Source organism: Bolinopsis microptera, chromosome 10 (genome assembly GCF_026151205.1).
Source record: "Bolinopsis microptera isolate Bmic1 chromosome 10, MBARI_Bmic_1.0, whole genome shotgun sequence".
Taxonomy (NCBI): Eukaryota; Metazoa; Ctenophora; class Tentaculata; order Lobata; family Bolinopsidae; genus Bolinopsis; species Bolinopsis microptera.
In genome coordinates, this window is record NC_087081.1 from 7,365,909 (window position 1) to 7,389,079 (window position 23,171).

At 37.1% G+C, this 23,171-nt stretch overlaps 2 protein-coding genes across 2 annotated transcripts in view; one reads left to right on the forward strand and one right to left on the reverse strand.

Annotated features, from left to right (window-relative positions):
- The window catches only part of LOC134821738 (uncharacterized), a 90,001-nt gene that overhangs the window by 22,401 nt on the left and 44,429 nt on the right, over positions 1 to 23,171 (reverse strand). The window lies entirely within an intron of this gene.
- On the forward strand, positions 967 to 21,262 carry LOC134822292 (17-beta-hydroxysteroid dehydrogenase 13-like). The gene is made up of 10 exons (XM_063833209.1): positions 967 to 1,107; positions 1,756 to 1,865; positions 2,138 to 2,232; positions 5,060 to 5,194; positions 6,017 to 6,055; positions 9,619 to 9,675; positions 11,526 to 11,612; positions 12,721 to 12,773; positions 13,072 to 13,179; positions 20,783 to 21,262. Exons 1-10 carry the CDS (start codon positions 967 to 969, stop codon positions 20,873 to 20,875), a joined length of 918 nt encoding a protein of 305 aa, XP_063689279.1. The 3' UTR covers positions 20,876 to 21,262.

The following is a 23,171-nucleotide window of genomic DNA, read 5'->3' on the forward strand; positions in this document are numbered from 1 at the left end:
GAGAAATTGTCTCTATAATTGATTTAAATAAAAATTTGTTGATTTCTTGAAGAAATGTGTTGTTTTCTTGAAAAAAATGTATCACAGAGAAATATTTGGTACTATGTTCTATGGTATAAAACTGCTGCATGTTTTATTTAACTAAGATAATAAAGCTTTTGCAAGCTTCAGTTATCTAAGCAAAGTCAGTTTTATTTAAAACATTTGATTTTTGTCAAAAACTATACAAGGCTAAGTTCCAGTCCAATAGTTTGTTTTATCCCCAAAGCAGCAGAAGAAAACTCGAATATTTGGCCGATAATAGCATTCACAGCTGTGGCGTAACAAAGGGCTCGCTGACCCTGAGGGGGTGGGGGTTGTGCCATCTTAGGGGAGCACCAAATCGTTGTTTAAATGTGGGATAATTTAAAAAAGCTTAACTCAATTACTAGCAAAACACACTTTTTTTGAGATATTACTGCCGTATCCTTAAAATCATCTAATTTGTTCAATTTTAGGTAGGGGCACCAAAGGAAGGGGGGAGGCACAAGGGGGCACCTTTGGGTGGAGGCGCCAACACGCTTAAACTGAACAATCATGTGAGAAGAAGAGGGGTAGTTCAACTCAATAAAATGATTACAACTAACTTCTATGTGTGTTATTGTAAGGAGAAACTTAAAATTCGCTGTATTCTAGCTGCCCATAAAAGCATAAAGCAATTTTAGGCAATTTAGGCAGTTGCAGGATCTTACTATTCGGGCAATTTTGACGCACTTAAATTTTCTCCTCCCTGTGGTCAGTACTACAGGGGTTTGAGCCGTGGTTAGATTTATTCGGATAATTTACCCTTTTTACCCCTAGTACGAGAAACGAAATGTGCTCGCTGGATCTTATTTTATTTTATATAATAATGATAGTCGATGTGAATTAACTTTCTGTTTTTCTTAAACTCTGTCTTATATCATTATACTCACTCTATTTTCTAGGATGGATGTTATTCACTTCTTGTTGCTGGTTGCAACTATAGCAGCCCTCAGGATTCTCCTATTTTTTATCGCCAGAGTTCCCAAACCCTTGAATGACTTAGTGTGTGTTATCACTGGGGGAGCTGGGGAAATTGGCCAAATTGTAAGTTTTATTGAAAATATAAAAAACATTAAAATAATCAGTCTGCATACAAGATGTTTGAGTTTGACACTGACATGGAATTAAGTAAATTATACAATTAAGTAAATTATACAATTATGTAAATTATACAATTATGTAAATTATACAATTATGACTATTGACTGTAACATTTATAGAAAGTTTGCTACATCTGGCTACATTAAAGGTTGAAGGTTGTTGAATGAGTAGTGTTAATTGTGCACAGTTAATGATTTATTGTGTAGCTTAGGTAATATGTACATTGTATAATGTAGGGAGCTGTATAATTAAGGTCCTATATATAAATATATACAGTCTATAGTCGGTGGAAGGTAATATATGTTAAATAATGTGTACACAAATAGGGTGAATTTATCCTTGATCTTATTGTTTATGGGCCTTATTGACAAATATTATTATTAACTAGCAGGAAATGTTATTATTAATAATTTTGATACAGCTTTTTACAGCTTTTAGCAGCACGTTCACGAAATACAGTCACAACATGAAATCCGCAGTTTAATAACGATATAACCATGCGCCATGTCAAAATACCTTAAATACCTTAAATACCTTAAATTAAGCTGTCTCCTAAGATGCGATCCTATTGTGTTACAAACATTTCACCAGGTGACGAGTATTTTGCTAGAGAAGGGAGTGAGGATGGTGATTTGGGATAACAATGAATCCAACATTGAGAGAATGAAACAGAGGATGTCTTCTGATATGATTTATTATTTGTGAGTAGTGTGACACGTATAATATGAGTATTTCAGACATGCATATACTTGAACAGATAAAATATGTTAAATTGTTCAAATGTATTCGCATCATAAAAGTTTCAGAATTAGATCAAGTTACCGCTGTTCTAGTAAATCAGAAACCGTAACAATTAACCAAAGTAATGACCTACAGTAATAATTGAATAGTTGCTGCAACACTACATGTAACTAAATAACCTGTCTGACAATGGCCAATGCACAGTAATAAAGTCTAAAGAAATTGTTTGCAGCAAAGTTGACGTTTCCAACAGTAGTGAGGTTGAAAAAGCAACTGAAGAAGTAGTGGACCAGTTAGGAGGGGTAGATATCCTTATCAATAACGCAGGTAAAGAACTTGGAGTCATTTCTGATAGTTACATTCTTGTTTTAAATATTGCATTTTTATTAAAAATAAAAAATTGCACTGGTGTGATCTCATTCAGAACTACAGAGCGGCTCAGATAAAACTTATTATTGTGAATTACTCACCATTTCCATATTTTAAGTCTGATTCTCACATTCTCTGAATTATTTTGTACGTTATAAAAATAGTTTTTTAGAGTTTGTTTTTGGTCTAAATGAGTTCCAATATGCTTGAAAGTTACAAACATAGTCTGATTGTGTCTAGAGTGTACCCAGAGTTTACCATTACACCGTAGAAAACTTCAATAATAGGTTTGTGATGGAGGAGTACTTGTTTGAAAATCACATCAGCGGCGTAAATCGAGCTTTTCCTGTGCTCAGAGGTTCTTGTATTCACTCTGATGTGAAATAAGCGAGTCTGTAACAACAAATATTAAATCAAACGTAGAATTATGTTAAGTTTAGGGGTTGAGTAAACCCGAAACCCAAACTTCGTGATTTTACTACATTTTGCGCAGTTTCTGGTACGTTTTTGGGCCTATAATTCATAGATTTAATCATCCTGGACTACCAAAGCTAAGCTAAAGGTTATATTCATTTGGTTTTTACGGTTAAAAATTATTCTGGGAGTTTTGATGAGGTAAAAACCATCTTGTAAAAAATCGCAAAAAATGCGAATCATGCAAATCGCTCGGCTTCGGCTCAAAATTCAACTTGAGTTTTTTGTTTCGCAACTTGAGTTTTTTGTTTCGCAAAATGTCTATCATTGCTCTTATTATGAGTGGTGTCCCCCAAGGAACAGTTTTAGGTCCCATACTGTTTTTAATATTCATTAATGACATTGCTAGCTGCGTGTTGCATTCAACGTTAAGATGTTTCGCTGACGACACAAGAATTTGCAGATCCATCAGTGATTCACATAATGTTACTGAGCTTCAGTCTGATCTTGACAAAGTCACTGAGTGGTCATCAAGAAACAACATGGCACTACATGAGGATAAGTTTGAGTACATATGCCATCTTGCCAACAAACGTAATCCTCTCTATGAGCTTCCTTTTGTCCATGAACAGTTCCAATACAGAACATCAACTGGTACTATACTCAGTCCTGTGGATCAGCTCCGTGATCTCGGTATAACAGTATCCAGTGATACGTCCTGGACATCACACATACGATCTAGTTGTGATAAAGCGAGGAAGATGGCAGCATGGGTATTCAGTGTCTTCCACTCTCGCAATACTGGTGTTATGTTAACACTATACAAGTCACTAGTCCGTAGCCACTTAGAGTATTGCTCTCCTCTGTGGAATCCGGCGAAAGTGTATGAAATTCAGGAGCTTGAAAGTGTACAAAGAACTTTCACTTCAAAGATCCATGGTTTACAGCATCTCCATTATTGGGATCGCCTAAAAACCCTGTCCCTCATGTCACTTCAGAGGCGCAGAGAACGTTACATTGTCATGCACATGTGGAAAATCCTACATGGTTTCACATTCAACGACCTTGAAGTACAGTTCACAGTAAATCCACGATTGGGTACCCTTGCTAAGGTTCCAGCTGTCCGTACAAAAAGCTCAGCTGCTCACCAGACTCTATATGAAACATCATTTGGTGTAATGGGTCCCAGACTCTGGAACTGTATACCTTCGCACATACGTGCAGTCTCCAAACATGATGGCTTCAAGCATCATATGACGGCATTCATGCTTTCCTTGCCGGATAAACCGCCAATCCGGGGCTTCACATCACCGAACTCCAATTCTATACTGGACTGGCGTAACGATCGAGAGGCATCTTCTCTCTGGGGTGGTCAGCAACTCTGATGGCCTGTCGAGTTTCGACGAAGCAGATCAAAGGTATCAAAGGTATCAAGGTAAAGCTATTCGATCATATCTTAGTGTTTACAGAACTACTGCTTTTTATTGCTCCGTTATCGAATAAGAGCAAAATTAAAGTGATCAGATATCTCTGCCCACCCTGTAAATGGCAGTTAGCTAGTGGTCAATAACTGCACCCACGTGATGCCCATATAAGGAGTTTTCACTGGTAAATATGTATTTAAAATCACTTTTGTAACGATAAAGTTACCAGGTTAAAGCCCTGACATTGATTCTGGGATATCATTGGTGACTGCTAGATTATGCTGGAAGCTGATTGGTTTATCAAAAATTTATTGTCTGGAAATATTACTTCTGGTTCTTTAAAACAATTTAAAATTAATGAGGGAAGATGAGGGGGGGGGTGAAGGGGGGGGGGGGATAAATACTGCAGTTCAGTCTCACTTAAATCTGCGTTTTAAAGGATGACTCCGGATAATAAACTTGCAGGTTTATTTCTACAGAAACTAACATATCTGAGTTATTAGAACAGCGTAATGAAAAGGAGCCCGCACATTGGTTTTTAATGATTATTATTTATATTTAAAGGGATCATGAAGTGTCCCCGACTTAATCGTCAAAACATTTCACATATACTATCACATAGAAACACTAATATATACGAATAGGGCTCGGAATTCCCATATTCGTAACTTAATTATGTCGCATGATATCGATACAGGAAGATCGCTCTAATTTGTTGGATTGTGGCTAACTGTCAGACACTGCAATAGAAACAGTGTTAAAATTCATGAGCTATTTTGGGATTGCGGCAGAATTACCGAGCCTAGCTCACTGTAAATTTGCGAATTCTTCGAGAATACCAAGTTTCGAGTATTTTCGAAGAATTCGCAAATTTACACTAATTCATGATCTCTTTAAACTGATATAATATATGCAATGTAATTTTATCTAGTTATATACTTTTTCAGCTATTGCAAATCCGTTTGATATAGAGGAATCGACAGTGGAAGAGCTAAGAACAACAATGAATGTAAACCTGATGGCACATTTCTGGACGATAAGGGCTCTTTTACCTCATCTGAGGAAATCTAAGATATACAATGGTGCGTGAAACTCTGCGTACTTTTTAAGTTTTTACTTTGATTTAAGAACCGATCGGTAACTCATCAACCGGTAACTCCGCACGCCGGTAACTCCGCACACCGGTAACTCCGCACGCCGTTAACTCCGCACACCGGTAACTCCGCACACCGGTAACTCCGCACGCCGTTAACTCCGCACACCGGTAACTCCGCACACCGGTAACTCCGCACACCGGTAACTCCGCACGCCGGTAACTCCGCACGCCGGTAACTCCGCACACCGGTAACTCCGCACGCTGTTAACTCCGCACACCGGTAACTCCGCACGCCGGTAACTCCGCACGCCGTTAACTCCGCACACCGGTAACTCCGCACACCGGTAACTCCGCACACCGGTAACTCCGCACGCCGGTAACTCCGCACGCCGGTAACTCCGCACCCTGTATTATAGAGTACACTGTATCTCTATATCGACCACATACCACATTTGAGATAATCGCAAACTTAACCGAGTACCAGTCTAGAGATTTGGCTGCTGTACCGGAAACAGTCGGGTATCAACTATCAATCTATTAATAGATTCTATTTTCCTGTTTTTCAGACTGGAACTGAGTGGCGAAATTAAAATTTTACTGAAATGTTTTAAAATTTCCGACCGCTTTCAGAAAATTAATTTAGTCCAAACCATGGCTACATTGCATGTTAAGCTGTGTTCATTACTTGATGAACTAAACGCAGCGCAAATTAAATTAGAATGCTACAATTCAAATATGTCAAGAATGAAATACTTGTTGCTTTATTAAAGTGGCTGAGAGCACAAATAATTATTCTGTTTAATTTCAGGGTTAAAAGGTTCGATAGTAGGGATGTCTTCTGTTCTGGGTAAGTTCAGAGACTCGTTACTATAGTTACTATAGTTACTATAGTTACTATAGTTACTATAGTTACTATAGTTACTATAGTTACTATAGTTACTATAGTTACTATAGTTACTATAGTTACTATAGTTACTATAGTTACTATAGTTACTATAGTTACTATAGTTACTATAGTTACTATAGTTACTATAGTTACTATAGTTACTATAGTTACTATAGTTACTATAGTTACTATAGTTACTATAGTTACTATAGTTACTTTTTTTTTAATCTAGACACTTATTTTACTTCGGAGTATTCCAACAGCCATATTGTTATACAAGTGCAACCAGCCAATTACAGGAAGCCGAAGGATTTGTTTTTAGCCAGTGACGGTTAAGGTAGTGTGTACCATACTTTCTTCGCCCGAGACTTTGCTGCAATGTGCAGCTCCTCATTTAACCCTCACACCCGATTTCTCGAGTATTCGGCTGAGTAGACCGGGGGGCTGCATAGACCACTCACGATCCTTAGCTGAATGTCAACGACACTCACCCCACGACCAGGCAGGCAGTGGGATTTGAACCCGCAACCTCACGATTGCAAAGCTGGCTAACCAACTGCGCTACCTGGCTAAAAGTACTATAGTTACTATAGTTACTATAGTTACTATAGTTACTATAGTTACTATAGTTACTATAGTTACTATAGTTACTATAGTTACTATAGTAACTATAGTAACTATAGTAACTATAGTTACTATAGTTACTATAGTTACTATAGTTACTATAGTTACTATAGTTACTATAGTTACTATAGTTACTGCTCTTAGAAGTAAACTAGTAATAATGAGAAGTCCTTTTAGGATATAATTGTTAAAAGAATATAATATGTTTGATGGACTTTATTTAAAACTAGCAGGAACCCGTATTACTCTAAAGTGGTGTCAAGACTCAAGAGACTAAAATAATTATTACCTATTTAATTCGCGTTTTTGACACCACTTGGGGGTCCAAATTTTGGGAACTAAAATAATTATTCCTTGGCCAATTTTTTATTTTTTCATGCTGATTTGAAAAGCATAAAAGCATTTGACTCAGTCAAAAAAATTTCAGTTGTATATCTTTTACGGTTTTTGCGGAAATTTGCGTTAAAGTTGATGCCGTGGTGTCAGTAAAATGGCACAGATAAATATATATATATATATATCGTCTCGCTTTATATATAGTAAGATGGTGAATATCTTCCAATTTAAAAGAGTCGACAATTCGCCGAACACCTATATTTTAATAAAGGACCAGTTAACTGAAAAAAAAGTTATCCTCATATTTTGACAGATTGTGACAAATAGCAAACTAAGCAACGAGTCGAAATTCCTAAATCTCTAACTGCTCTCTAACGCGTGTAAATAGCGTTTGTATTATTTTGGCGATGACGTCATAAAGTCCCTCTTGCGCGCAGAGTAGCTCGTGAGACTGTATTTTACAGGTAAAAAATGGACATAATACAATCTTTTCCCCCGAATAACTCGAAAAGTAAGTAATTTAGGGTACATGTTGCTTCATAAGTTGTATATAAACATGGCCATTCTGCACAATTTGCACACATTCAAAAACCTTTAGGGCTTTCATAGCCCAATTAACCAGATACCCATAGTTTTTCATGATTTCTGGAACCGAAAATCAGTTTTTCGCCAATAACTGAAAAAGTAAGCACTTTAAGGCATATTTTTGTTCGTAAGTCATATATTAATATGCTAATTGCGGTTCTTTTGCATCCTGTCTGAAGACTCCATCACGATCATATCGAAAATGGGCTTAGCACCACGCCCAAAATGGTTTTTGGCGAATTTATCGAAAAGTAATGATTTTAGGCCATGTGTTGCTCAATAACTCCTATATAAACATGCATATGCGGCTTCGTTCAAGCCTATTTTGAAGTCTCTACGACCTTCAGAAGCAAGGGGTCGGTTACGTTATTGGGTCAATATGGGCGTGGCCCTCCTGGGTTTTCTCCACGGTCAAAAAATGTCTCCAAACGAAAATCGTTTAATCATAACTTCGGGAAGGTCTGTGAATCAGCTATTCCTTTAGTTAGGATGATAGCCATAAAAAAGGTATTTTTAGATTAAAGTGCTAGCTCATAGTTTTAGAATTGTATAGATTAACGTTGGTCATTTAGCCATCTAACAATCGATCGTGCCGTAATACAGTGGCGTAACGTTGCCTGTTGGCGCCCCCCTGCCGAAAAGGCGCCCCCCTGTTGGCGCCCCCTCTCCTTTTGGTGCCCCTCCCTAAAATTGAACAAATTAGGCGATTTAAGAGGATACGCCGGTAAAATCTCTAAAAAAGTTTGTATCTAGAGCAAAACGCGCAGTTTTGCTAGTACTTTAGTTAAGTTTTCGAAATTGTCCCACATTCAAACGACGATTTGGCGCCCCCTTAAGACGGCGCCCCCCTGCACAGCAGGGTCAGCGGGGCCCTTCGTTACGCCACTGCCGTAATATATGGCCAGAGAATAATAGGGTCTTGGAAATTCTATAGTTGTTCAGTGGGTCGATCGACTGAACACGTTTGCACTTGGTATTTACTATTTAAACTTACCAGTAGTTTATTTATGTTATGCACCGATGATAATGCAATAAGGATAACAACTAGGTAAGCCGGAAGTCTAATTCAAAAAACACCTCACACCGTACACACCTCCAATCAGTAATTTTACTATTTGGTAGACCGGGTATTTTGGCGGGAATTCTGTTCCCACGGCACTGTTCTGATAGAAGCTACTTCTACTAATGGTCCCAGAGGAACGGCCGTAAAGTAGCCAGACTTCTTGTCTCCTGTACTGGCAGACACTTGCAGATTAAAGTTAGAAATTTCGCTATGCTATAAATATAATTGCTCTCGGAATTGAACAAACTCTTACTTATCTGTATCCTTTCTAAATTCGTTAGAGTTTCATGGACTGGGGAAAAATAATCGGTACAGTCTCCCTGCTTGTGTAATTAAGCAATGAAAACAATCCACAATTATCACATATGACATAAGTTGTAATAGCAGAAACTTTCTAACCGTACATTCACCCGCCACTGTTCAAGAACCTATATCACTGTTTAAAATCATGACGTGAGCACTGTACATCCAATCAGCTATTCCTTTAGTTAGGATGATAGCCAAAACTATAAGGATTTTGGAGAACTAGGGTAATAGTCATAATTCTAAAATTTGAGTGAGTTACACGTGTTTTATTGACGATGATAAACATTTGTAATGTAAATTACGCTATGCAAGCGCGCACTGAGGGACTTTATGACGTCACGAGGCCACAGCTTATTATTGCAATAACACGCGTTACACGTACGCTAGAGAGTTGGTTCTTTCGGCGATACGATTCTTTACCAGTTTGTCACAGCTGATTTAAATCTTAGCCAAATTGGAGACTACACATTTTTCAGTTAACTGGTCCTTTAACTACTGTATTTCTCAGTTGAAACGAAGGTTATAAAGTAAATAATCGGTTAATTAACTTGACTAATTGGTTAATTACCTTGACTAATTGGTTATTTACTTTAATTACCTTTAATTTCAGGTAATGTTGGTACGGGAGGTTTACAAACTTACTGCTCCAGTAAAGCCGGTATTATTGGTAAGTTATTTTACCTGAGTTTATTTAGTCAGCTATTATTCATCAACCCATCATGTGACAACTATGCGACTTAAAAATAATGTTTCGGATTTTACAATATCATTGTGACTTGTGTTAATTGCTGTGTAAATGTATTTTCCCCACGAAATAGTTTCTGGGATCCCTGAACATGTTACCTTCTCCTCCTGTAATTTATGTTACTTATTGTTTTTTTGCATAATTGTGCGCTTAAACTCCACTGCGGTTTCAAAATTATCTTTAACAATATTTGACCAAAACCCATAATCATGGCTAGAGTGGACCGCAACAGTGTCTCTCTCTCCCATAAATTAATTTGAATAATCATCCGCAAATTCAAATTGATACCGAGAATGAAATTACAATTCTAATTCTTTTTCTAATTCTGTACGCCCAGGTTCAAGATTAAATTCAGATATAAAGGAGGTGAATCTGTTTTTATGCCAGTATGATATGGAAGACTGCTCAAAAAGGAACTTAAAAATGAGCTATGTTAAGCAAAATATCATCATTACCATGTACATTACCATGTGCATTACCAGTGCTCCAGCATTACTAGTGCTCTGGGGGGGGGGGGGGGGGGGGCGCCAATATTCTGGGGCAGTAGGGCTTAAAACTTACAACCTTGCTTCCTGAACACAATTACCTTAAAAGTAGCGAAACCAAATATTGCTAAATCTAGAGATATTGACTTTATTGCTGGACTGAAGTCCCTCATTACGCCTACAGTTGAACAGAAACGAAATGACTGAACTTGAAGTGATGATGAATCTCAAAGAGACGGATGGACACTGGACAGGCAGATGATATAGAAGTTAGAAACCTGATTGATGATACAAACGAAGAGCCAATTTAAGCCAAGAGTACGAATGCCCTTATGATTTGCGGCTCATGATCGATAAGGCCCACTGTCACTCAGGCGTGTTTTTCTCGGTCGCTCGCTTTTCGAAAGCTTTGGGAAAAGCGAGCGACCGATTTCATTCTCGGTATCAATTTGCATTTGCGGACGGTTATTCAAATTAATATCATTTCCTTTTTTTGGGAAAGAGAAACACTGTTGCGGTCCACTATACCCATGATTATGGGTTTTGGTCAAATATCATCTCTTTTTGATTATCATGTCAGGATAATTTACAAAGTCGAAATGTAAATCATAACTTCATTAATAAGGAGGTAATTTCAATGATTTCGAAACTTTACCTTTGCCTGCTGCACTACTTTCGGTGAGTCTTACTGCCTGAAAACAGTACAGGGGCCATAATAGTATAGGGGGTAAATAGTATGGTGAGTGTTATGTTGACGGTCATGCCTGCCAGCACTGTGATTTAAAACACTAACAATGTAAAATTTCTTTAACTGGTCAGTCAGACTGTCAATACTTCATTCAGCCTAAAACTCTGTCAGCCAAAACCACTATTTAAAGCCACACTAATCAACTAAATTAGACAATTATATCTTTTAATTGACCTGTACAGTGTACATACATGTATACTTAGACACTATATTATATTCTAATAGAGTTATTTATAATTGTACTTTGTGTAGGTATATAATAAGATAATTTAGATAACTAATAAAGTTATTTATAATATTAATAAAACTTTGTGTAGACAGTAGTTATTTAGTTAATTAGTTATTTAGTTAATTAGTTATTTAGTTATTTAGTTATTCAGTTCTTTAGTTATTTAGTTATTTAGTTATTTAGTTATTTAGTTATTTAGTTATTTAGTTATTTAGTTATTTAGTTATTTAGTTATTTAGTTATTCAGTTATTTAGTTATTTAATATAGATAACTTAGGTATTTAATGAATATAATCCTTATATTACCCAGGTTTGATGGAGTCACTCTACATGCAGCACACTGACATACACTGGTGCATTATTACCCCTTTCCTTGTTAATACTCACCTTTTTAAAGGTAAACGTTACTCTTTTAATTGCTTTCTAAAGGTTATACTATTTTAATCTTCCTTTTTGGGGTTATAATATTTTAATTGATTTTAATCGGTATTATCTTTGTTAGTTTGGGGAACCAACGTAATACCATTTTATTGCATGTTTAGTCTTCAATTACTATTAATCTACAGAGCTTATACCGCATAATCACAATCCAAAAAGTTGTTTTAATCTTTGATTTAAAAAAAACCAACATGTCTCCGGGGCCGACAACGAAAATAGAATGAATAAAAACTAAATAATTAATATTTTAATAGCACCCTGCTGTAAGATCATGTGTGAATGGTAAGGTTATAACCTAAGAGAATAAACATGGTTTGCATATCGATAATTGAGCTAAAGATTTAAATGAGATTCCCATTACACGTATGACCCTGTAGCTTGTAAAACAGTTTAATCTCTAAACGATAATTTAACTGCTGTCGGAATACAGTGCTCTACAGCCACGTGACACGCACGTGGATGTATCTAATGTACGTGGTGTAAACGATTTTTAAAACGTAAATAAATAGGGTAAATACTGTTAAATATTGTTAAATACTGTAAATAAATAGGGTAAGTACTGTTAAATAATATTAAGTTCTATTAAACACGTGACATTATCAAAATATCACGTGTTATATTGCCAGACAATTCATATTATTACGACATTATTCTTGTCACACAATTATTTGTGGGTTATGTTAAACTATTTAAACCTTTTGTGGCATAATGCAAATTGTTGAGCTGCAGAATTGCCATTATACAGGTGTTACCATAAACTCATAAAGACATGCATAACATACAGGTGTTTTTATAAAGATATTATATACGGCCGTTTTTAAATAGCGATATGTTAACTTTTATAATAGTCTGCATAACGGATAGGTATTCAGCCAAACAATAAGTTTGCATAATATATTTGGAATACTTGGGATATTTGGACGGCAGCCTTGATCCTTGAGATGCATTATTGCGGCGATTACTTAAGAATTCAACACGTACATAGTTAATTAAAACATTCTTGTAAGCGGTGAATTTCAAAGTTGCTGATTATCTTTAATTCTTTAATTGATCCAGTTAATTTCCAGGAATGAGACACAAGTATATGGACTACTTCTATCCGATGCTTGATAAAAATGAGGTAACAACATTATATATAGCATTTCCTTGCAATCTAGGTAAATAATAAGATAACAGAACATCATTAAATACAAGAGCAATACTTGATTTAATTCATTATAATTAATTGGGATGTCTTTCAGGTTTTTATCTGTGTTATCTCTTTATCTTCGTAATTTAGTTTATGATAAGAGATATTGGTAGAAAATTCAATAAAGTTTTGATATTTAGTTATTTGGTTCAGGGTTAAAGATAAGACTTGGGCGTTGTTTTTTAACTATTCATCGTTTAGAACCTCTATTTATTTTATAATCTTCCAGGTAGCTAAAAAAGTAGTTGAAGGCATTGAATTTCAACAATGTTGCATTACACTGCCGTGGTTCTGGAATTATCTCTTCGTTTTAGTTAAAAACATATTTCCTCTGCCGGTAAGTAAATTGGTGGATGCTATTTGTCTCTGTGGTGCTCTCTGTGTTTTCTGTAGCCTTGCGGCTTGCTTTCGAGTGCAGTGATTAATTATAGTTGACGTATTCAAACACGATAGCTGTTGAAAGCTATAATAGTCCACATTCTCCAGTCGCAACTAAACGGCTGTCGCGAACGCCGAATTGAAATAATATGAGCAAAATACTCAACAGTACTTGTAAGAAAATTGTGACGCGCGCGCGCGCGTTCATACGGTATAATAGCGGGTACCTGATTTTGTAATTATTATGGAGTCACATACTACCGTGTAGTGCTGGCCAGTGGGTGTAACCTGTAATCCTAATTTGTGCATCTGTTAACTGCATGTTAAACATTCCCATCTTCATGTCTTAGGTTGGTTAACCCCAGAGTCTGATATACTACAGTGTACGCATTTATATATACAGTACCGTTCAAATATTACTTATGCCATATTTATTATTAAAGACCCCCTCCCCTCTCTGTACGCCACTTTACACACAACTATTGACAGAAAATTAAACTAGCATACTGAAAACTAACTGAACTTACAAATCTAAGAATCAGCTAGGCAGTAGAGGTCGTGACTCGTGTCCGAACTCTTATCTAGGGCGTGAGACTCTATATGGCGTCCTGGACCCAATTCTCTAAAGGTAAAAGCAAGTTATGTAAAAGTTACCGTAAGAATCGCCTTAGCTTCACTGTAAATATAATATTATTTTCTGACTATTGTATAACGAAAACTGTAAAAGTATCCAACCAGGATACGTGAAATTAAAACATCAGCAATATTCTTTTTGATTTTATTGCATCCAGACTTTCTTGGTAAGCTAATAGCAGCGTCAGAATTAATGGGAGTTTTAGTCTGGATTATTGTGGTTCATTTTGTAAAGTATGATCAGGAATAAGAGTAGTTTTAGTCAGGATTATTGTGGTTCATTTTGTAAAGTATGATCAGGAATAAGAGTAGTTTTAGTCAGGATTATTGTGGTTCATTTTGTAAAGTATGATCAGGAATAAGAGTAGTTTTAGTCAGGATTATCGTGGTTCATTTTGTAAAGTATGATCAGGAAAATGATCACCCCAACAATGAGCAGTCCCCCAACCAAGGTAACCAAATACGCATCATCACTCGTAACCCCATCTCTCCTCTTCTTCTGTCTCCTCTCCTTTTGTTTCTCCCTGGTGTTAACACCAACACATTCCAAACAGCCATCCTGCCACTTGTCCCCCACACAAACTGTCGTGGCTTCCACCGCAAAAGAGCGGTGTTTAATCCTGTAACCCTCGTTACATCTCACCGTTATAAGTTATAACATCACCAGATAGATATATCGGCACAGTTGAGGGAACGTCAGCTACAATGACATCGCCATTCTCAACAGGGAAGGCAGCACAATGTCCGGTAAGTTTGTCCGGGGCGGAGACCACATCGAACAACAAAGTTTGGTTTCCCGTTTGACTGGGGTTGACTGTCCACTGCTGCACTACCCTGTCATGGGTCGTCATGAAAAAACAATCAACAAGCACAGCAGAGTCCGATGTGTGGTAGTATGAGTTACCATGGTAACTATGCTTAGTATGAGTCCAGGAAAAGTGGCGTGATCCCAGGTTCAGTGCAGGGTTGCACTGCCAGATAAACGGACGGTGCCAGATATTTAGCTCCAGTCAGCTCCGGGAAAGGCTCCGTGGTTAAGCACATGTCCGTGTCCGGCTGCATGTGGGTCCTCCTCCGCTCCTTCCAGCACCGCAACCCACCTGTTACTTGGGACACAAGTTGTCAAAGTTAGCTCGTATCTTTGTGTTGTGGTTTCATCTACAGTAAATCCGAAGCATTTTGAAGACAACTTCTTTTTGATGTGACCACCATCTCGGAGAAAGTCAGGAAGGGTGATGCTCTCCTCCGTCTCCTTCACATGATTGATGCACATCTTCAACCCCGAGATCCAAGCTTCATCATCAATATGTTCACAAACGTGCAGGTTATAAAGGTAGCAGAGTGATTCCTGTTCGTTAAAAGCAAACAGCTCACAGGAATCAACAAAGGAGCAATACTTCCAGCACTTCTGTGCAGTACTAGTCGTCACTCTGTGCTGGCCTTGACAGAACACGCTCTCTACAGGAATACAGTGCACGTGACATAGGTCTGAGGGATCAGGTGTCCGCTCTGGAGCGGGAGAGGAGGATGAAGAGACTAGAATGAGAAGACAATGGAATATAACGGCTGTTTTGTGGCAAATGTTCTTCATTTTAGGAAACCTGTGAATGGTTGGGAGTAAATGTTGGGTTATCTAACAATAACTAAAAGTATATTTACATTTTATCACAAGTTTGCCAGTTAAACCTGTAGGACAAGATAGCGGCATAAGGCGCAGCTGAGAGGGCAGTAGCAATAGAAGACAGCTGGGCAGAAACAAATCTCGCGGAATAAAATATGAATTAAACCTGCTAGTGCTAAGTAATAGAATTATAGAATGCAATCCGATCTGCTCCAAGCCACTATTGTAAACAATTCTGAGCATATCAGAAATCTGATAAAGATTTATTTCGGGTCCTTACTATACGTCAAACTCAATAGCAAGTATTATTTGACCAAAATTAAGGGGATCTCGTAATTTGCACCATATCTTATGTTCGAGCTACTGATCTCTTATCTTTTGTAAATTTGCGATAAGTTCAGTTTGCTGCTACAGCGTAGTTTACCTTTGCGTGTGTACTTGTACATTACTATACAAGTACACTATGGCGGATGACCCAAGTTTGACCCGATCCCAGGAGTTAATCAAGGAGTTCAATTATGATGAACAGGAAGATGTGGAAGGCTGTGTTGCAAGGTGGTCCAGTCAGTTAGGAAAAGACCTGCACATGGACTACAGTGACATTGATTACGAAAGTCGTGAAAAGATCAAGACTAAGGATAAACAGACTCTGTCAGGCTGGCTTGTGAATGCAGTAGACCTTGTTCGTCGGCAGAATAGTCAGTTGTATCTCTTGAAGGAGATCATCGAGTGCTTCAAGACGGAAGCACTAGCAGACAAAGAGAAGGTGATCAGACTGCAGGGCCAACTGCTTGTGCAGAAGGATGAACAACTTCAGTTGCTTAAGACGTCTGTTGAGGAGACAGTACAAACAACGGTGGAGTCAGGGATTCAGAACTATAGTGCAGCTGTTCAACAGAACAGTGCAAGTGGTACGGTCTGTAACAGTAATATCCTGAAGAAGGTGATGAAGAGTGTGGCTGCAGAGGAGGACAGGAGCAAGAACCTGATTGTGTTTGGGCTAAAAGAAGAGGAGGAAGAACAGCTTCCAGCGCTAGTTACCGCAGTATTGGAGGAGATCGGGGAGAAACCTCACTTCGAAGCGACTAGAATCGGCTGGAAGAGACCAGGTAGTACGGCTATCCGACCAGTCAAGATCACCGTCCCAAGCTCCACAGCAGTTCATCAGATTCTGATGAAAACAGGGAGACTGAGGCTAGTTGAGTCGCACAAAGATGTATGGATATGTCCAGACAGATCCTGCGAAGAACGAGCAACAAGGAAGCATCTGGTAACTGACCTGAAGAAGAAGAGGGCTGAACAGACTCGTCTCGACCACTATATCCGGTACGGGAAGGTATTTAGCCGTGATAAAAAGCCATCATGAGTTATTTATGTCTCTCGGACACTGATCAGTATATGTAGGAGTGATGAGAATTTTATGAGTTTTCGGATGTTATCTGTATTTGAGAGACAATTATATAATTTAAATACTTTATTATTTGATTGTTTCACACTTTTCACATTTCATAATTTTATTACTAGGTGGAGGTGATGTTATTGAGACTTTGGGCGGCCATAAAACTCCTGTTTTAAAAGTTGTTCTCTGTACTTGTTTCACTGACCCACGCTTTATAGCATTTATACATTTCGGCCCAATTTATATGTTGTTCGATTTGCTGTACATTTGTATATTTGCTATTTTGTAAAAGTTTCAAATCAAATCATGAGTCTTTAATGCGAACCTGTGCAAAAAATGTCCCAAAAAATGATTACGTAATTTGTGAACGACCCCTTATTCAGGGCTCATTATAAATCAGGTGTCCCCTCTTAATCTAAGACTAAGAGTAAGACACCTCTAAATACTTCATTCGGTCGAAAAAGAGCACATTTTTAAAGAATCTTCCAGCTGGTGCGGAGGAACTTTAAAAGAATTAAAATGAGATGCCATCTCTAAGTCTAGAATCTTGACCCCTTGAAAAGTTTTACTCTGTTTTATGTAATTGTAAAAGAAGAAAACGGTTCAATTGTTTCTTTCTTATGTTAACATTCTGACGCTCCTTTTTAAATCAGTTATCCCATATCGGTCCATATTTACTGTGACGGTGATCTTTGTTTTATGAATATTCAAAAGGGTGCGAGCCGCGAGGGGCCCTGTGTGACTGTGACTGTGAGTATATGAGAATCTCGTGAGTATATGAGAATCTCGGACGCATAAAAATGAAAGATTTTATTTTATTTTTTAAGCGATAGTTTGAAACTTCAAATTCACAGCTCACAAACAAATTGAAACTCGTACAGCTTTTGAAAATAATAAATAATTCTCTGGTAATATTTAGAGAAGGATCAATATTCAAGGTAATAATACTAAATTAGAATAACATTAACAATAACATCATTTATTTAAGTCAACAACATCATTCATTTAAGTCTTAGTCAACAGCATCATTCATTTAAGTCAACTTAGCTAACTGTTTGAAAACACGAGTTTTTGAAAACGATCGACTTTCATGATACTTTAAGTTTAAGTCTATATATAGATTCTCAATCACAGATCTGACCCGCTGTACCTGAGGTACCGCTCAATACAAATTCAAAAGTACGTACTTACTACTTACGTTTACCTAGCTTGCTAGTCTATTTAGTATCGCTCGCTAATTCTCTCACGTGCAGAGAAGAGCTACCTGTTCGGGAATTAGTTTGAAAAGAGCACCGCGCACAGGCAACAGGGATTGGCGAGCCAGGTAAACTTACGTATGATACCGTCAAATGCCAGAATCAGCATCGAAAGTTACATTGAATGATGCGAATTTCACATGCGCCATACATGCTTAGGAAAAATGGACAACCATAATACGCAACCTAATCCATAATCCGTTATTGTTAACAATTCAGATGGTGCTATAATAAGAAATAAGTTAAGATCGCCGCAGAAACGTTTTCTGCGAAACGCGCGTTTTCTGAAAACCACTGAACACTGAAGCACTGAAACTTTTCGCGATTATTAGAAGCACTATTATCCATGATTGTGATCGAAGCAAATTCTGAATTCTAAATCTATCTTGCTAATGCTATGTTGTGATTACTTAAGACAACATATTAAAGCATATTCTGAATTCGATTTTCAATCTTGCTATGTTTTGATTACCTTGTTATTCACTTAAATTATTACAGCATATTCTCATATTCTCTCTTGCTGTGTATTTAGCTGATTTGTTGTAGAGTTATACAGTGCTTCTTTATAAACACAGCTATACTGCAGTACCAATACCTCTGCAGGTAATCCGCTTTGCTGAAGATGTGTTTGATGTGAGATTATCGTTCCTTTTGCACCACTTGCGCGGAAAACAGCGGGGGAATTCTGAATCTGAGCATTCCGAAACAGAACAATCTCAATCTGATTGAAATGAAACTGAAAGTGACAACACAAAATCTCTTTGTGAACCTCAAAGGCTTTCTTTTAATTTTAAAGTACAGATTATCTTCAATGCTTTAAGTTTATTGACTCTGTGGATGTTATGAATATCATTCATGCATTCTTTTAAAAGTTTAAAGTTTAAATTGAACTAACTGTGATTAGCATTGCTTTGGTGGGGGTAGCTTGAAACATCAAATATAATATAATATAATAATTATATATATTTATAATAATTATGATTGATTTATATATTCTGTAGGTTTTATCGTTACGTGATCTTGAAGCATTCTTCTTCTCTGGGTCTAAGATATATTGCAGTACAAATGAAAACTGTTAACTCAGGCACAGGTCAGGGTGACATTCAAGCACCTCCTGTCTTTAATTTCTGCCTAAACTTTTCTGCATTTCTGGCTGAGACCAACAAGATCATCAGTCAAGGCGCAGTGCTGCAGAAAGAGATGAAGACGGTCGAGGAAAAGGTCATTCTGGACACCGATTATGCTGATGACATGGCTATTATGGACAACTCAGGGGAAGGCCTACAGGAATCAACTGATCTATTAGTTCATTACAGCTCCTACGCTGGGCTCAGAATAAATGCAAAGAAGACCCAATGCATGGCTGTAAGCAAGTGCGCCTCCCAGCGACCTTTCATCAAGGATGATTGTATTGAGCTGTCGGTTGAGGGTGAACCCGTCGAGCAGGTTAGCAACTTTGTCTACCTGGGTGCAACTATTAGTGGGGATGGGACAATCAACAGAGACCTGGATGTCCGTATCCAGAAGGCTAATGGCGCCTTTCATCAGCTCTGGAACATTTGGAATAGCAGAACTATAAAGACTCCAACCAAGATCAGGATCTATAGGGCTGCTGTCCTCACCATCTTGTTGTATGGAGCTGAAGTCTGGAACACCACCAAAAAGCAGATGAAACGTTTCGAGGTTTTCCATCAAACCTCCTTGAGAAGGATCCTTAGGATTAAATGGTTCTTTCATGTAACCAACGACGAAGTTCTTAGGAGGGCTGGCATCAAGTCAGTTGAGACTTTCATCAGTGCTGCCAGGCTACGTTGGTATGGACATGTAGTTAGAATGCCAGACTCTAGACTACCGAGGTTTCTGTTGAACTGGAAGCCAAACTATGGAAAGAGGTCAAGGGGCAGACCCCGTAAGAACTGGAAGTCCTGCGTACTCGAAGATGCTGCTAAGTTTACAGGTGTTGAAAACATCGACAACGACACAACAGAAGCTTTGGCTACCAACCGAGTACAGTGGAGACATATGTTACGCCGCCAACGCGATGTGTGTGATGCAGGCCACTCCAACGACTAGGAGGAGACCTTACCATGTAACATGTATGTAACAAATGAAAAAAAGCTGCAATAAGATCTGGAAAGCTATGAAGTAAAACTCTACTTAAACATTTATGTTGTTTTGATTGCATGATTGGTCATTTGTTTTGAATTTATGTTCGTTGAAACTTTGTTCTGGTTATTATCAGTTATACTTGTGGTTATCAGTTATGGTAGCCATGCAGTTGTTCACAGTTCAGAATGGTACATCTTAAATTCCCTAAAATATTGTTACATTTTTGGGCGTTGTTGTGCTAAAGGCATACTTTTCTGTTGTTATTGCGACTGGTGAAAATTTCTCATCATTCATGGGGTTTGGTTGCGCGGCTCCACTCAATTAATATGTGCAACCTGGAGCCGCGCAATCCGACTTAACCGAGAACCACTTTGAATTACCAAACCGAACATGCATTAAACTAAAGTTCGTTTGAGTAATTGCTGGCCGAAGCTGAATTTCGCTAAAAAAGCTGTAAGATATGTAGCGATTTACAGAGTTTTAAGGTATGCTCATATGTATGTTAACATATAGACTAGGTATAATTTGTTGGTTTTATCTACAGATGATGAGAACGATAGAGAACTGGTTTGACGTGAGAGTTGCATACAGACAGATCTACCGCCGTAGTGAGCGACCCAATCAGTGGAGCAAATAATTAATTAAGTAAATAATTAGCTAATTATTGGAGTAAATAATTAATTAATTGAATAATTAATTAATCAATTAAGTAAATAAAGCCTCGCCAACTTGTTCGTGGGAGGTTATTGTGCATTCTAGAGATGACAGATGCATGATTGAAGAATAAGATGATATTACAGCTGAAATAGCATTATATGAACGAAATGGCAGGATATTAATTCATTCTAACTGTCGATAATTGTAATTAAACAATTTTTCTCCGAATTAAAAAAATGATGATCTATTTTTCCCCGAAAAAAAACTGCGTTGTAAAGGGGGAATTATATAGAGGGGGAATACTGTAATAAATATTTTGACAAATTGAAATTGCCATTTATTTTCAGTATTATTTGTTTTACATTTTAAAAGTACTATGAAATATTTTGAGTCTGATTTTTAAATTATATTAGGATTGAATACAGTACATACAACATAGTTCTACATAGTTCTACATAGTTAGATTGTCAGAAAATTTTAAAAAATTTCACAAAATTATGTTAATTTATTGTATTTAAGTATTTACTTCTAAGTTCTAGTTCTACTTGAAATGTAGAAAGATGTAGGTGATAAATTCCAATAAATCTTATTATGCATATATTATAGAAGTACTAGAAAGCCCGTGATCACAGGGAGGAAGCTAATAGTATTCTTTGGCAGTCAGTTTTTATCGCATCAAAAAATTTCTGTCACAACCGAAGATACAGCCGATTAAAATGCATCTCGCACTGAACACAACGTAATTGCCACAAAACCGATCAAAATGTCGTTCGCAAATCGTTGCACGTGCACTTGCGCGTTCAACACCGTTACCATGGTTACTATGCAACCTTTTGCTTTTTACCTAATTTGCACGTGGGCGGTCGTGTAGACATAATTCTTTGAATTATAATATAGACTAGAAAACCCGTGGTCACAGGGAGAAAGCTGATAGTATTTTTTGTTAGTAAGTTTAAATCGCGTCAAAAAATATCCTACACAACCGAAGATACAGCCAACTAAAATGTTGCTCGCACTGTACTAAACACAACGTAATATCAACAAAACCGATAAAATGCCGTTTTAACAATATTTGCACGTGCACGTGCGTGTAACAACCCTCGTTGCCATGGTTACTTTGCAACCTTTTGCTTTTTACCTAATTTGTACGTGGGCGATCGTACAAACATTGTACAAACATTGTACATTGTACGAAGGGAATTCTCTGAATTATAATTATAAGTAAGATAATATTATATCTTTATATATTGAAGAAGTATGAAATTGTTGCTATTCTCGCAATCATAAAAATGGTTCACTGACATGATTGATGGCGGACATGACGAAGATCTGCAATATACTGTTTCTCTAATCTTCTAATATATAAGATATCGTAAAAAACCTTTTAAAATAAAATAAAAGCTATCAAAAGTTAAAACATAGCAATAAATATACTAATATAGGCACTATTAATATTATAATAGTCGGATAGATATTCAAGGTTCAAAATTGACAACAATTGATTAATTAATATGTGAACGACCCCTTATGGTAAAGGTAAAACGAAATAGTGATGTAATTATAACTTTATAAACAATTCACTGCAGAGTAATTGAAAGTAAGCTGATGATTATAAGAACTGCTACACTGAATCGACATGAGGACCCACTGGATGCCACGGTCAGCCCTCCTGAAACGTACAAATTTTTGTTAACCATGAACTTTACTTTTGCATACGAGTGAACTTTATTTTGGTGTTAGAGTAAAGATGTCTGTGTTGACTCAATGGGTATAGGACAGTACGGTGGATCACATGAACATTAAACGTTTCAAAAGGGAAAACTTAAAACAAGTATACTAGTATGCTAATGTTAATCATTGAACTTGATTTCCACTAACCCTCAGTTTGGTTTAACCAAGCAAGGACCGGTCCTTGGAATATGTGGTATTTCGCTTTGTTCCTATCAACATGCTCTTCTGCAGATCTCTTTACTCTTATTGATTGCGTCTTTGTCGCATATACCGCAACTAAGGGAAATACACAAATAAATTACAATGTTGTTAGATTTGTGCAACTCAAAAAATTGCGAATATACACAAAATATTATGATTGTCATTATCAAAGAAACAAAATTTGGCACTTTGAAACAAGTACGTTTCTCAAAATATATCTTAACTGGTAATAACTGGTAATCATTCATTAATTATCATATAATAATAATTACCTAGCCATATCTTTTTTTGATGGGTCGCAAATTGACACATAAACGTGTAGATAAGCAGAATATTGCTGGTTG